General features: G+C 51.0%; 1 protein-coding gene across 1 annotated transcript; it reads right to left on the minus strand.

The window, feature by feature from the left end:
- Positions 1-518: 518 nt before the first annotated feature.
- On the minus strand, positions 519-9,075 carry GPR149 (G protein-coupled receptor 149). The gene is made up of 4 exons (XM_041467981.1): positions 8,134-9,075; positions 7,111-7,303; positions 6,130-6,494; positions 519-1,073 (listed from the first exon to the last, which is right to left on the minus strand). The coding sequence occupies exons 1-4, from the start codon at positions 9,073-9,075 to the stop codon at positions 519-521; spliced, it is 2,055 nt and encodes a 684-aa protein (XP_041323915.1).
- Between the last annotated feature and the right edge of the window lie 7,376 nt (positions 9,076-16,451).

Raw genomic sequence — 16,451 nt, forward strand, 5'->3', positions numbered from 1 at the left:
TTTCTTAATGTTTGGTCTTCGTATACTTTCAGGCCTAATCAACAAGAAGAGAGATTTAATACGTGAAGCAAAGAGCAGCCAGTGAGCTTTAAGTGATGTCCAGGTGTTAGAAAAGTATTTCTAGTATTATGTGGATTTAGATGTTGACAAGGACTGCAAGTGAATCAAAACTGCTGTAACCTTCCACATGTGGAGCTGCCCTCTCCTTTCCACAGGTTCCTGCAGACACGCCACCCAGTGCCAACAAACACCAAAGCTGGGGTTTAAGATTTTATTTAGGATTCCCTTTAGACACACATGTGCCTCAAATAAACAGGTATATAAATAAATAACTTAAAATCCACTATGGAAAGCTGTAAAGCACTTGAGTATTTGTTATCCCCTTGATACAGCATTAACAGTTTGAACTGATTCAACAGTGCACCTAAACAAAATTTGCATGATAGCACAAAAACCAGCAGACAGCGTGCTTGCTGTGCCTGTCGGAGCAGCTGAGGCGCGCGGCCCGAACGGGTTTTTCAGCCGTGGCCCTGCTGCTCCCGCTCTCGGTACGCTCTGTTCAGCAGCTGTATGTCCTCCTGGTGGCCGGCCGGCGCCGGGCGCTGCTGGCTGTTGCGCCGGTGAGCCTCCACGGTGTCCGGGATGGAGATGCTGAAGTCGCTGCCGGACGGGACGAGCAGGGAGTAGGATGCGCTCTCGCCCAGCTCGCAGCACACGAACCTGTTCTCCTTGCGGGAGTAGCGCAGGGAGGGCGAGCGTGCGGAGGAGGACTGGCTGATGTTGCTGACGATGGACACGGTGTCCAGGGCCTCCTCGGTGTCGCAGATCTCCAGCACCTCCAGGTGAATCTTCACGCTGGTGTCAGCCCACGCGTCCCGAGCCTGCCCCGGGCTGGGCTCGTGCCCGACGCTTTTGGAGCGATACACCTCGATTTTCTTGGCCGCGGGGGTTATCCTGTGGCCCTCGGAGCTCACCTCGTAGGTGGACAAGGAGAGCGTTTTGCCGGTGGGGGCCTGCAGGGACACGGTGCCCTGGACGGCGCACAGAGGCACGGCCAGGGCCCCGCCGGAGCGCTGCGGGAACAGAGCGTTAGTGCCCCGGGCAGCCAAAGCCGCCCCCTGCTCCGCGCCGACCCCTGCTGCCTGCCCCTGCGGAATCGTACACGCCTGCTGTTTGTGACTCCGAGCAGCGAGAAGCTTTCTGTGCTATTATACACTGTAGCCATGATATTATGAAAAATCCTTTGCTGGGATTTTTCCTCTCCTGAGAAGCTGAGGAGCCTCAGGGGAGAAAGGTAAACAATTACTATCTGCTGCTGTGGAATGCAACAGGTGCAGCTGGGATTGGTCCATGTGGATTGTTTTCTATTGATGACCAACCACAGCCACCTGTGCCAAGGCTGTGAGCAGTCACAGGATTTTGTTATTCTGTTCTGTTCTATTCTTGTTGTAGCCTTCTGATCTCTCTGTTCTTTTAGTATAGTCTTAATGTAGTATTTTAATATAATATTTAACATAATAAATCAGCCTTCTGAAATGGAGTCAAGCCTCGTGTCTCCACACCCGGAGAGTTCACCACAACAATACACTTCAGTGTACGGAGTCCCAAGTGCCTGTGACTCGCTATGGAATCTACAGAATATGAAAACCGGAGTTGAAATAAAAGCTGATTCCTTCAGTGCAAGGTTATGTCCGGGTTAATCAAACTCTTTGATTTGCCAGACTGAACATGAGGCACCCGGAGGGACAATGAGCAATCTCCACTCTCTGGAATGAGCACTCTGGGTCTGGAGAAGGAGACATCTCCCAATCACCTTCTGAAAGTGCCTCTTTCTGAAAGTCTTCTCAAGTTTTCTCTTGAGAAATCAGTATTTACTGTTAAAGTGACAAAGATCCATCAAGCCTCCTATGTCACTGCCCAGTCAGTAACCGGGGAGACACTGAATGCTGTCATTTCCTACTTGAACAGTTCCACTGGAAATGTTCAATTCCAGACACCTTTACCTGTTTCTAAAGTACAGAATCCATTTGTCAATGCCAACCACAATGCTGTGCTCTGGGGAGCACTGTGGATATAAGTGCTGGGAGTAAACCCATGGTTATGGGGCCCAAGGGAGGGATAAATGCATTTATCCTGGGTTTATGTACAGCCAAGTAGCACTGATTATTACTGGAATTACTTTCAGTATAAATTATTATTAATGACAACAGAAAGACCTTTATCTTGTCCTTAATACCATTATTAAATACCCATTTTTGCTCCTCATGACACATCCATGCAGTAAATAGGAATCCACCAGCAAACCAGACTCTACTGGCACATTCTGTGAAGTATTTTGCCTCCCTCTCCCACGGTTCCCTGCAGTTCAGTCTTTGCCTTCAGCTCCTGGCCCTTCCCTCACCAAGTTCCACTGTTTGTGGAGAGGATTCCCCATGTCAGGGTATCCCCCCATGCAGCCCACAATGCCTGGAGAATGTTCTGGCTGTTGGAGTCTGGGACAGGGATTTCACTGGAGAATGCCAGGCATTTTTTAAAAGCAAAGACCAAAAAAATCCCAGTGAAATAAATCACAAATGTCCTTGTTCCTTATGGAATGCTGATGCATTCTGAGCAGAGAAATCTCCGCGGAATCGATCGAGCAAATCCCCTCATTATTTAATTACACATCCACCTTGCAGAGCTCACAGAAGGCAGGAAGCAAAAGCTCCCCCACCAGCCCTGTGGGTCCGGAGCAGGTTCCCTGTCCTGAGCAGGCTCTGGGCTGGATTCACAGGGGAGGATATTGTCCACAGGGAAGGTTTGGTGCATCTGAGCCCACAGCAGCTGGAACAGGCTCTGACAGACAGATTTCCCTTTGGGAATGGTCAGAGCAGCAGCTGGGGCTGAGTGTGACACTGCACGCCATCCCAGCTGGTTCTGCAGGGTCTGGTGACAGACTCAAGCACGAGGCCTTTGTGGACTCTCCCTCCCAAGTGCTGTGTCCCTGGCCCTGGAGCAGGCAGCCAGGTGTGCCAGCAGTGTCCCAGTGAAGCACAGGTGCCCTGGGCTCTGCTGCTCCCTGGGACAGGGCTCCGGGCAGCACCAAGAGCACACACGGCTTGTGCCGTGTGCCTGCTGCTCCACTGGGCCATTTCCCAAACAGAAAAGCAGCAATCTCAAACAGCTCTGAGCAGTTTGCATTCCTAATTACTTTGGTCAAACACAGCCTGAGATGAAAAGATCTATTTTTGGAATGTTTCTGGTAAGGATCCTGGCTTTTTCTTTCCAGAGACAATGAGTTTTCTGTTTGTTTTAAAATAGAGGCTTAGTCTTCTACTTCCCTAAGAGTGCAAATTAGCTGCAGTGAAATTAATTACTGCAATGATTTGCCTTTTCTGAGGCTGACTGCAGTAAATGCAGAGCCAAGGGGGTATGACAGGAAGAGACAAGCTCACCTCAGATGGCCTGAGCCCAGTGCTTGCCATTGAACTGCCCGCTGCAGGCAGACCTGGATTGTATCTGTCAGTACCAGCAGATGCAGCAGAGCAGCCAAGGTGAGGACACCTTGGAGGGAAGGGCTGTAGGAGCTCTCTCCAGCCTTGCCCTCCTGGCTGATGGCCCCACTGTCACCGCTCTCTGCAGTGCAGAGCCAGCCAGTGGCAGTGGGACTGCAGCAGGGAGCAGCCAGCACCACAGAGAGCACATGCTCTGGGAACACGAAGGTGAGATGTTACATTGATTTTCCAGCCACAGGAACCTCTTTGGAAACCAGGAACAAGTTCCAGCCAGCTGAGCAGGAAGAGCCCCGTTGGGAAGAGCTCAGCCCATCAGCAGGGGGGATGTGGTGCAGATTCCCACCAGCCATGGGAAGCAATGAGAACCTTCAAGGCCATTCCTAACTCAGCTTCTGTGCTGTGCCTGGTGTTCGAGGGAATGCTCACACCCTTCCTGCAGCCAGTGAGAGAGAGGCTGTGTATTTCTCATGTTGAATACTCCTGCCTGCGCTGGCTCCTCCTCAGCGAGGTCACTTGCACAGCCTCCCCCTCTCTTTCCTTGCAGGGCACATAAATAGATCCTGTACACTCTCTTCAAAGAGTTTCCTTGAGGCAACCCACAGATGAGGTAGAGAAAAATAATCAGCAAGCCTGGAACAAACTGCCAGCCTGGGAGATTTCTGTTGCCTGAGGGCACTGAAGCATAGACAAAATAAGACATGACATATTTACACTCAATCTCCTTAGGAAGGGAGATACACGGGTATTTTATGAGATGTTAAAGGTATTTTTCAAAAATGGAGCCAAACAGGAGTTAGCAATGACAAGTACAATTTCCTCTCTCTATTACAGCCATCCTATCATATATTCAATAAACCCTGCTGCCTCATTCTCTCATGCCACTTTTATTCCAGAGAAAACTCTTTGATGGAGCAACTCTTTACTCACAGAACAGACAATGAAGAGACAACCAGCTCCACAGTCACTGCTGTCACCCCAAGGGAGTGCCACTCTCCAAGCCCACAGCTTCCAGAGGGAGCCAAAGGCATCCTGGGTCCTGTCTGGCACCTGCCCTTCAAACAGCTCCATCAAACTCACTGATCCCACATCCATGGGGATGGCTGATCCCCCTCCTGCTGTCAGTTCTTACAGCTTCTCCTCTTGATGAGAAGATCAGCAGCACTCCAACAAGAACCCCTGTATTTATGGACTCTCAGAAGAGCCCCTGTATTTCCTGCAGAAGGATGTGGCCAATCATTGCCAGGGGGAATCTCCTTCTTTAACACACGTAGGAAATGCAGAGTGATGAGAACAGAGTGACTCTTCTTAGACTTTGGGACTTCCAGACAGGATGAATAAAGGAGATGCTTTTCAGCTTATTAATGTGTGGCCCAAACTGATCTTTCATCCAGCGTAAACCTGAGCAATGCATTAATGTTATTTTTACGAAGCTTGCAGGGGTTTCACGCTCTGCCCTTTCCCAGCTGCAAAGCAAATGTCAGCTGTGAAGCTCTGGCAGCTCCTGCTGAATGTCAGAGCCAGCAGAGCTGTGGCTGCAAAGCCTGGGGCTTTTACCCCACAGGGGTTTCAGTGCCTGGCAGTGGGTTATACCTGGGAAGGTGTCAGGAGCGGATGAGTTGTGATTCTTTGTAATGCAAGAAGGGAAGAGTATGTCCAAAAGTGCCATACAAGGCCCAGGGCACATAAAACAGCCCCAGGCAGTCACTGCCAGCTGCTCACAAAGAGCTGCTCACACCTGCTGCAGTCCCAAGGCTGCAGCTGAACTGGCACCACGGCGCATGGGGAAAGGAATTTTTTTTTTTTAAGCTTCATCTGGAAACTCCTGCAAGGAGAGGCACAGTTATGGACCTGATACAGTGATTTTATTAACCAAGCTGTACGTGGCACATGAGGCCTTGGCAAGAACTGGTAGATTAAAACCAGGCTGAGTCATCACTCCCTTTTGCCCCCAAATGCAGGAATTCATCTCTGCACACTGCAACAGAGTGAGCATTGGTTTTTTATGAAAGGGATGATCAGTCACCTTTGAATTTTCAGCCAAATTCCTACTGTGACTCGGATGATAAACTTGTGTTTATCAGATGGAGAGAGATGCCCGTATTTGAACACAAAATACACCTTATCCATCTCCTGTGCATGTGCAGAGGCCAAGCACGAGCTGCTCTGGCTCTGAAGTCACCCTGCTTGGATTAGGTGACTTCCAGAGAGCCCTTCCCACATGAAGCCTTCCAGAGTTCCTGTCTCACAGACTTCACGTGGGCTCTTACCCCACTCCCACCTGCTGTAATGCCCAACAGCCACTGAATTCCACAGTGGAATTCTCTGGAAAATGTCATCTTTTGGAGAGAAACTTCCTATTCATTAAGATAAAGTAACATAATTCATACTTACTTCTCACCATACACAAATCATGCAGGTGCACACAAAATAAGAAAACCCCATGATTAAGAAGACAAGTGAGAAATTATTGCAGGATCAACACCTGCAAATAGACCTGTGGTGACTAAACATTATCCAATGCCATGTATGAGTTTTACTAAAAAATGGGACCAATAGAAGTATCGCTGCCAGTAAAAACCATCCCTATTTCACAAGGAAACCCTTATTATCAGAAAAGAATAACCTCCCCCTTTACCTGCCGAGGGTTCCTCTCGGATTTGCTCCGGCACCACTCCCAGTCCGAGAGCTGGGGCGCGGGGCTCTCCTCGTGGCACAGCCTCCACTCTGGTCCCTCTGGGAAGGCCGGGGGGGCAGCGCTGGTGCCCTGCTGGCCCTGGCAGGGCCCTGGCCCAGCGGGAGGGGTGCCCGGGGAGCCGTGTGCCAGCGCCCTGGTCCCGCCGTCGCTGCCGCTGCCAGGCTCCCTGCAGCCACAGCTCGCCAGGCTGGGGTAGGACGAGGGCTTGCCATCGCTGCTGGGCTGGGGAGGGCTCTCCAGAGAGATCCTGTAGATGCCACAGCCTTGCTGGAACGACAGGTTGAACTCAAAACCGCTGCGCTTGGCTAAGCAGGAAGGAAAGAAACCGTGTTAGGAGTTGGGACCAAAAAGAAAAATGAGATTATAAACACAATGCAAATGACATGCTAAAACGTGGAATAAATTATCCAGCTCGTGCTGGAAACAGGCAATTGTCCCTCCATTAAAAAAATGAATTGTTGAGAAGAAAGGCTTGTGAGAAGGAACTGCCTTCTAGATGAACTGCAGTCGTTCTCTCTGGGAAAGTGGCTGGAAGGGCAGCAGGGGCAGCACAAGCCATTCTGCACCGGGGTAATGTGTTTAAAGCAAGTGAAAGCCATGCACTGAGGATGGCTTTTCTCTAAGATTCGGGAATTCTTTCTCCCTGAGCAAGCAGGGAATGTCAGGAATTCATCTACTGATGGTAGAGGATTTTCACTCCAGAGAATGGGAAACAACTCCCACATCCTCAGAAATATTTAGCCCTTAACATTTGCAGTTGAGACCAGATGATCCCTGTGAGCCTCTTCCACCTGGCCCACTGTTCCTCCAGCTGTTTTTACACAAGGCCCAAGGAAAAACAGGGCTCTAGAAGATGCCAAGAAGGTTACCAGGGAAGGTCTGGCAACCTCTCTCACACCAAGGCAACCCTTCCACACTTACTTTTGGCCCCTTGTGAAGACACTGCATAGGAGTTCCTCCTGCAATTGATGACACAGCCGCAGGGCAGGTGGAGCCAGTGCTGTGACAGGACAAAGAGCGGGGTCACTGCGGCGGCCAGCGCGCTCAGCAGGAAGCTCAGTGTCTCAAAAGAAAGGCTCTGCAGCCCAGTGATGTACTGCACAGCCATCTGTATCTGAAAGGCAGAGCATTTTGAAATTTAAATCACTTTGGGCACATGAGATGCTTCCAGGAACAAGGAGAACATCTCTCTATGGATATGACACCACTGTAAGACACAGATTGTCATTAGTTTGCCTCCACTTCTGGCTCCAACAGACAGCAGAGGAAACACGCTGACTGCTCTTCTCTCACGCTGCATTTCTCAGAAAAGCCCTCACTGAAGCTAAATCTAGATGCAGAGCACCACTGAACAGCTCCCAGTGCCAGCCAGTCCCGTGTGGTAGCGAGGAGCCCCAGCCTCACACCCCAGGGGCAGGGGTAAGTGCCCCAGAGCCGTGTTCCCTGTTCCCACAGATCCCTTTCTCAGGTTCCTGCTCCCAAACACACACACGTGCCCACGGCAGCACTCCCTCCTGCCCCAGCACTTCAGGGTTTACAAAAGTGCAACCAAACTGCATTTTTCTACCAAACTCCTATTTTTTTAGCCCAAAGGATGTCTCAGAGGACAGGACAGAGGGGCTCTTAGCTCAATTCCCAGCCCCAGAATGCTGAGCAAACCCTGTCCCACAGCTGGCAGGGACCTTACTGCCCCCGGTGTTCATGTGCCATGAATGATGTGATGGGAGTGTGTCAGAGCGATGAACCAGGCTCTGCCAAACCCACTGGGCAGAGTTAAACTCATGCAGTGACACAGACCTGCTGGAGAGGACTTCTGCTGGCACAACTACACTACAAGGAACAGCTGCAATGGCCACTGTTCATCAGTTTCAATCCATGGCCCACAGGTGATGTCCCACTGAAATGTAAGTGAGCATTGGAAAGCGAAGCCATCTGAGAATTTACCATCATTGGCAGCCAGAGAAGGACTTTGGTGAGTGCCAGGATCAGCGAGAATCGTTTCTGGGCAAAGCCCACCGTGAAGCTCCTGCTCTGCGTGCTGCTCTCAGCCACACCCTGCCCAAAAACTGCCTCTGAGTTTTGGCAAGGCTCCCGGGTTTTGTCCCCAGGGTCCAGCAGTGGCATTGGAGGGGCAGCAGCACCGCAGCCCCACGGTGTCCCGGGGGAGATGCAGCCTCCAGAGCCCTGCAGGTGCTCGGTGTGCAGCAGCTGGGGCTCACCTGAGCACAGCAGCTGCAGGGTGAGGGGAACAGCCAGCACTGCCACGAGGGAGAAGCACAGCGAGTACACGACCAACACAAACAGGATGTAGGAACTGGCACGGTCGGCAAAGCAGCCCCAGGACGTGGGGATGTACCTGCCCCAGCCACAGAGAGGCAAAATGCACGTCAGCAGGCTGGCAGTCCAGATGGTGAGGATGGCCCACACCACACTCACACGGCGCTTGGAGGAGCTGCAGCTCAGTGTCCCGGTCGTGTTGAGGGTGTAGAAGTTGTAAGAAACTATAAGAGACCCTTTCAGGTTGCTAGAAATGCCCTGGAATAAATACATAAACGCTGAGGTGGTGCAGAGAGGCTGGGGGAGGGCTTCGCTTGACCACTGCATGAGCATGAAAATAATCACTGGCACGACGCTGATCAGATCATCTGCTGCCAAAGAGGTCACAATCATCGAAACCGTGGTTTTGTTCTGCAGTTTCAGCAGGGAAACTAGTGAATAAATGCTGCCCAGAAGGGCTGGGAGTGCAATGGCAAAAGTCAAGCAGAACAGAAAGACATTCCAAGTTCTCTGCTCATTGGGTTTGTCCATAATGCTGTGATTCTCAGTCAAGAAGCTCGTCCCATTGAGTGACAAATTACCAGGAGTTACCGACATTGTCCTGGGCATTTTTCCTTTGTCTTCTCACTGATTCTGCAAGTTTTCACCAGCTGAAACCAGAATTGTCAGCTCCACATCACAAGTTTCTTTGTTTTCCTATACTTTCTTCAGCGGCATCTGATGAAGGAATATTCAGGTGGCAGCACCCCTAATGACCAGAACACATGCTCTCAAAAAGCCAGGCAACGATGAAGTAGCAAAGGTGCTGGGAAAAAAAAAAATGGAATTCCTCAGAATGGTTCCCGTGCCGTCAGACGGTGAATTCGGGCTGCTCGGGTGTCCCCATGCCGGTCCCCGTGCCGGCGGCGGGCACTGCCTCCCTGGCGAGCTGGCTGCAGGCGGGCAGAGCACGGCCGCGCCCGGCTGTGGCAGCTCGGGCAGCACCGGGAGAGGCAGCCGGGGGCAGCCCGGCTGCCCAGGCAGCAGCCGCGCCTGCAGGACGGCAGCGGGCGGCCGGGATGCTGCCGGCCCGGAGCAGGGTCCCCGCAAGCCCCACCTCCGTGCGAGCGCCGCCGGCTGATGTCAGCCCAGGCTGCCACTCCCGGTGTGCCGGGCGGCTCGGGGCTCGCACCCGCTGCAGTGCTGCTGCTCGGGGCTCACAGCCTGGCTGCAGTGCTGCTGCTCGGGGCTCGCACCCGCTGCAGTGCTGCTGCTCCCTGCTCCGGGCTCACCCCGGCTGCAGTGCTGCTGCTCCGGGCTCACCCCGGCTGCAGTGCTGCTGCTCCGGGCTCGCACCCGCTGCAGTGCTGCCGCTCCGGGCTCGCACCCGGCTGCAATGCTGCTGCTCCCTGCTCCGGGCTCACACCCGCTGCAGTGCTGCTGCTCCCTGCTCCGGGCAGGATGGGCGGATGCAGCACGGCTCTGCTCTCCCTGCGGCACTCCCACTCCCACTCGGGCGCACGGATGCTCGGGGACACGCTCGGGGCTCCTTTCGGGGACAGCAGGGAGCGGTGGGTGTGAGGCAGCCCGCTGGCATCTGCCCGTGGCCGCTCAGCTCAGCCTGGGGTATGAAAACGTTCATTCCTCGCCCGACCGCAGCCCGAGGCTCATCAGGTGCCGAGAAGCTGCTCTGCTGCACCCTCAGCCGGCACAGGCACCCTGCCCCACGGCAGAGAGCGAGCAGCTTCCCGCAGGTCCCTCAGGTCTGCCTCCTCACTCGTGGCCCTGCCCCTGCTCGCTTTCTTCCTCTGCCTCTCTGCAGCTCTGCGGGCACAGCAGTCCATCCTGTGCTCCTGTTTGTGTTTGCAAGGAAATGTTCATCAGTGTTCTCGGGAAGAAAGGCACCTTTTATTGCCTTGCCCCTTCAAGGCAGGTGACTTATTACTTCAGTTTGTCTTCTCACACGGTGTATCTGTGATCCAAACTGCACCTTGCTGCTCTCTGTGGCAGCTTTTATCATAACTTACAATACGGTGAGATTTCCTCCAGTTATCACTGCAGGAAATTCATGTCCCAAATTTTCTGAAGAAACAGGGAGAATGGAATAACACAGCTCTGCCAAAAAGGGACAGGTAATGATGGTGCAGAAGCCTGGAGACAGGAGGAGGCACCTCTGTGTGTGTCCTTGGCAGGACTGTGCCAGGCAGGCAGGGAGCTGCAGATTCCTCAGTGCCTGCTCTTTCCTTCTCTGCCATCAGCCCCTGCATGGTGGAACATCCCAACACCAGAACTGTCCTTCACTGTCCATGGATTTATTCCTTATCCTGCTGTGAATTCTCCTCGCTCAGGAAAGGTCCCAAAGAGAAGATCCATTGAGATGGGACCTCTGGCCTCGCTTCCCACAGAGCTCAGCAGGCTGGGAGTAGAACTCATGGAGCAGCACGAGGTGAGTGACTCTGGGTTTGCTGCAGCAGCAGCAGAACACCTGTAACCCAGAGTCAGGGGGGTGACACCCAGCACTGAGCAAACCCAGCCATGCCACACTGCTCAGGAACCACTCCTGCTTTGCAGGCTCCAAAATGTCAGTGGCATGTTGGAAAAAAAGCCAAAGTTGTGCAGCCTGTAACACCACAGCACTGTGGGAAACTGCACAGGGAAGGGTAAACGTAGGATCCAAACTGCTGAAGAAACAGCTATCCCTTTCTGAAGGGAGGGAATAAAAAAAGAAGAGGGCATATGCTTGGATTGACCCAGCTGTGACCCCATCTGGAAGCAGCAGAAAATCAGCTGTGTACATGGGACTTTCTCCAATAATGATAAAATTAATGGCTGCAAGAGCCATGTGTAAAACTGCACATTTCCCTGCCTGCTGTGCATTCCCAAGAGCTCTGCCATGGCTTGTCTCATCCCCTCATTGCTCCATCTTTACTTCCCCATCACCTTCTCTCCCACTCAGCTCCAAGGAAGGCAGAGGGAGAAGATTGGAAGATTCAGCCTCAGGAGTGTGATCAAATTGAGTTTTAACGACAGATTGAAAGCTCTGGAACCAAATTCTGCCTCTAGTGGACCAGGAACTTCTGTAAGAACTAGGCTGGTTAGCACTGCTCTTACCTACACCCTACATTTGACGGGGAACCTTCAGCCCAGGCTCCAGGGCTGCCACCAGCTGTAGTTCCTGGGAACCTGTGCCTTGGGAAGTGCCCTGGCAGGGTCCGTGTCTCCCCTGTGCAGAGTCCCAGGTGTGTCTGAGGAAGGGATGCTCAGGGGATGAACACCTGACAAGACAAAGCTCTGCACCCTGATTAGGGGGTTTCAGATTGAAAGACCCATCCAGGAAGGAAGTGCAGAGCTACGCCACTGACATCAACTATTTATTAATGATTCCAGTCAAGAGAAAGTACTCATGAATATTTTAATGAGATTGTGAGGGGAAACCTCCCAAAGATGATAAAATCACACTTAGCAAACAGCCTTTCACCTGCAGGGACAGCTCCAGCTCTCGGATCTGCGGTTTCTGAGACTCAGATTGTGCCAGGGACTGCAGAAGCCAGGCTGAGTGCCAGCCCAAGCTGGACAGAGTCAGCAGGATACCAGGGACTAGGGAAAGCCTTGCCATAGACATCTTCCTTCATCAGCCTAGATGGAAACCATGGCTCACTGCCCCAGAGATGAAGGTTTCAGAGAAAGATTAGAGAAATAATGCTTGAGAAGAAGCCAGAGTATTTTCAAACACTGATCTTTTCAATTCATGTGTTTATCTTATTCCCTGGGGCTGATGACAAGCTGGGCTCTGCACTCACAGGGAAGTGGAGTCCATCAGTGCCACTGCTGGTAAAACAGCCATCACTGGGACACGCAGTCCCCTCGCCCTGGGGACCCCCAGCTCCTCCAGGGGAGCCCCAGGCCCCTCGTGTGAGCATCCTGGGGACCAGGAGGGACCCGAGTGCTGCTGCCCTGCAGAGGCACAGCAGAGAGAGAGCCCTGTGCTGCTCCCCACTCCATGGCTGCTGCTCTGTTTGATTCCATCACACATTCCCTGTGCTGCTCCCCACTCCATGGCTGCTGCTCTGATTCCATCACACGTTCCCTGTGCTGCTCCCCACTCCAAGGCTGCTGCTCTGATTCCATCAAACATTCCCTGTGCTGCTCCCCACTCCATGGCTGCTGCCCTGTTTGACTTTATCAGATGTTTCCCACAGCCATGGACAAGCAGGGCTCCCATTAGGCTGGGTGCATGCAGAGCCAGCCTGGCTTGTGCTGGGAGAGCTGAGGAGATGAGAACTGAGCATCAGCAGCCTCTTACACAGCGTTTGCTTTGCAGAACATGTACTTATGAAATATGCATGTGCTGAGAGGTGATGAGGATGCAATTCCTCATTTTGATTAAAATGCTGCTTCCTTTATGTTTACTGAGCCTCACAAAACAGCCTGATTTGTATGCTTACATAGTATTTTTGTGAGGTTTTTTTACAAACTAAATTTAACTTCACTGCTACATGTGTGAAAATGAATGCAAATATGCAACTTTCGTTAGCTTACAGTTATTAACCTGAGAGATAAAGTGTTAAATCCAAGCCCAAAATGATGGCTTTGTTTTTGGGGTGGGGTGCTGGCATTATTTTTAATCACCAGGAACCCTTTTTTCCCAGGATTACATGCCCAGATGCTGCCAGATGCATTAGGCCTGGAAAAGCAGGTTACTGTTAGACCCTGAGCCTAAGTTTGATAACCCCATTTGCAGTATCCCATCAAAAGCCTTTACTACTAGAATTCCTGAAGTTGTTAATATCTGCAAAAAATTTCCTAGTCTAGAGAAAATTGAAACTCATTTGGAGCAAGCTGCATTATATGGCAAAATGGGCCTTTCTTTCTCACAAATGGCAGAAAACAAGCCCTAGGGGACAGAAAAGAGATTTATTTAATAGGAAAAGGTGCAGTAATTTTGTTTTCCCAGCCATTTTACCAGTGCTTTTATTACAGATTTTGTATTTTTCACTCCTGTGCCAGCACTCCACCAGGGCCTTACAATATCCAGTAGCACAGTGTTCTGAAATTGAGCTGGCTCCTGAATCAGATTCTGTTATTATTTTAATGTCTCGTATATCACTGCCTCTGAAAGACCTGCCAGAAACCTTTTCACAGTGAAGATATCACTGGTCTTTGAGCCCCTAGCAGTGTCCTATCTGCTATCCTAGTCTGAGACAGTAAATTTTCTATTTCTTTGACAATGCCCAGCCTCCCTTCAGTCCTCAGTTTCAATTAAAACAGAACAAAGATCTTAAGGCAGTGTTCTGGTATCACTCACTGGGTATCTCTAACCTTCAGCAACAGGCACTGGGAAAACTGGGAGCTGGTCAAGTCTGGCACAGCTCCTTGTCCAATGAGAACAGGTCTCTAAAACCCCCCAAATCTGTTCAAACAGAAGGCAGAACTGAATCTTCGTACAAGAAAACGTCTGCCAGTGCCAAGATCCCTCCACTCCATTTTGTCTGCTGGTAAGAAAATTCATGGGAGTAACTGTGTGATTTCATTCACCACTCTTCAGTGAAATATTAATGAGCTTTTTTCACTCTCCTCTGCTTCTCAGAACTGTTCCACCCTTTATCTCCTGCCAGATTTGAATGAGGACAACAGCAAAGGTCACCATGACAATGGTAACTGTGAACTGCTTAAGCACAGGATGGATTTATCCCTGAGCATTGCCAAGGCCACTTACAGATGTAGTAGGAATCCTAAATGCCTGCTTGTCATCCACTGAAAACATTTCAATCAAACAGCAAATCACGATCAGAGCAGCAACCCCCTGTGGGGTACCTGGGGCACTTGGTGCAAGTGCAGCACTGCAGCCACGAGCAGACAACAAATATTGCTCTGCATAAATGGTAGGAAGACATTTAAGAGAAAAGACATTGAAGCACAAAAGGGAAACAAAATGACGAAGCCAAATTCCAGTGGAAATTACATCAGAATCCAAAAACCTGGAGCCAGTGGCCTCCCAAAGGCACAGAAAATGGCACATGTTGTCCCAGCACCACAGCAAGTTGCAAAACAAGCTGCAGGTGAAACAACAGAGGGAACATCTGCAGTGCACTGAGCAAAGCCTTCAGGCTCAGGGCTACAGCAAAGCCTTTGCCTGCTGGAGGAGCTGCGGTCCCTCAGAGTGGTGAATGGCCAGCAGACGCGTCAGCCTGACGTCCAGGGCCTGACGGCAGTGGGAAATTCACTGTCCTGAGAGCTGCACTCCAAGGATCCACTCACAGGGAGGGAGCTGCTGCCCAGCCTGCTCCCCTCCACCTCCCTGCCCAGCAAAACCCACGGCAGGAAAATTCCACTTTCCACAACGTGCTAAGAAAAACTGACAGAAAGATCCTTCACTCATTTACTGTGCTCCCAGGAGAAATCCCACCCTGCCTTTAGAAACTGTATTCTCCAAGCTCTACAATAAAATGACTGTCCTTCCATCACGGACAGGAAACAATGAAGTCATTTCCATGGATATTTCCTTCTTTCCTCACTGCTCACGTGCTGGAGGGGAGCAGGCAAGGGAGTCTCTCCCTGCATCACCACAACACCCAAGGAGGGCTTGGATTAGGGCAGGAACAATGCAGGGGGAGATTTTTACTTCTTCTTAACTTCCTCCACGCTCATTTTCCCATAATGGATCGTTTTTTGTGATCTGTTTCCAGACCAGATGCACCCAGGGTGAGGACAGCAGTGGCAGAGCTGCCATGGGCACGTGAGGGCACTGCCACGAGGGGACAGACACCGATGGCAGTGACAGGGGCTGCCTGAAGCCACAGCTTCTGTATGGGATCCCCTGGAACAGGAAACTGCCGGCAGGAATCAGCATTTCCACCTCAGGCCACTGGAGGAGAAGCTTGACAGCTCTTCTGTCACCTGTGGCAGTCACACCCTCCTGCTGAATGCAGAGACCTCAGAGCACCTTCCCGAGCAGGAAACTTTTCCCTGTCTGTCACAAACAGCAGAAGGAAGAAGTACTCGTGGCTATCTCCTGAGCCAAAACCCGTTCAGAAAGCCCCAGAGCCCACTACAGCTCAGAACAAGCTGACTGCTCTAAATGGGACATTGTAGAACATAATGAACTTTCATTATTCATTCTCACTCTGAAATCTGCCTGAACATCTGTGCTTGCTGGGATTTCAAGTGGGATTGTTCAGACAAAATTACAGAAGGATTTGCAGTGTGTGAGAGGAGGTTCTGGTATGATCAAAGGAAGAAAACCAAAGCTTTACAGGGTCTCACGTGACAACATTGAAGAATCTGAACTTTCATTCTGCTCATTTGTTGCTTTTATGACTGCTCAGGAGTGCCCAGTTCATAGCTCCTCATTTTCACCTGTGTAGAGCTTCCCTGAGTTCAGAAAGTGAGGCTGACATCAGGTTAAAAGAGAACAATTAAAGAAACCTTGATCTCATCACACACAGCCACCTCTGCCAAAAGCTGGGATCAGTGAGGGCTGGGGAGACAGGACTGTGCTGCACTTCTGCCTTGTTCAGTCCTCCTGACAATCCTGAGCAGCTTTTGTTCTATTTTTACCTCCTCAAACACAGGATAATGTCCCTGAAAGCAGAGTGAGAACAACAAAACAACTTCTGGAGCCAAAGCTCAGCCCCTGGAATCAAGGAACCCAGTCTCTGACAAAGCTCCCAGAACAGGCAGCAGTGCCAGAAATGGCTCCCAGACCCATATCTTGCTCTGCTAAAGCCTGCAGCAACCACTCCAAAACCTGCATCCTGTCAGGAGATATCACACTGCTAAAAGACTCCAGGGAAGCAGAGCCAACATTCCTGCAGCCAAGGAAAGGTTTCCTCTCAGGAAAACAGTTGGAGATAGTCTTGAACTAATTATAACAGAATTTGTAAGAGGCCCTGAGATTTTCCAAAATAGGGAAATCCTTACTATTTAACTGAATTTATTTAGGAAATAATAAATAAACCCCCAAAAATTAAGGACAAAGCAAGTTGTAATTGGGAATATGGAAGGAT

Source organism: Pyrgilauda ruficollis, unplaced genomic scaffold (genome assembly GCF_017590135.1).
Source record: "Pyrgilauda ruficollis isolate IOZ18807 unplaced genomic scaffold, ASM1759013v1 scaffold21, whole genome shotgun sequence".
Taxonomy (NCBI): domain Eukaryota; kingdom Metazoa; phylum Chordata; class Aves; order Passeriformes; family Passeridae; genus Pyrgilauda; species Pyrgilauda ruficollis.

Coding starts and splice junctions, on each gene's coding strand:
- GPR149 (XM_041467981.1), bottom strand. CDS start 9,075: ATGCCCAGGACAATGTCGGTAACTCCTGGTAATTTGTCACTCAATGGG. Junction 6,495..7,110: donor GTCTTCACAAGGGGCCAAAA/GTAAGTGTGGAA, acceptor CTTCCTGCTTAG/CCAAGCGCAGCGGTTTTGAG. Junction 1,074..6,129: donor CCGAGAGGAACCCTCGGCAG/GTAAAGGGGGAG, acceptor CTGTTCCCGCAG/CGCTCCGGCGGGGCCCTGGC.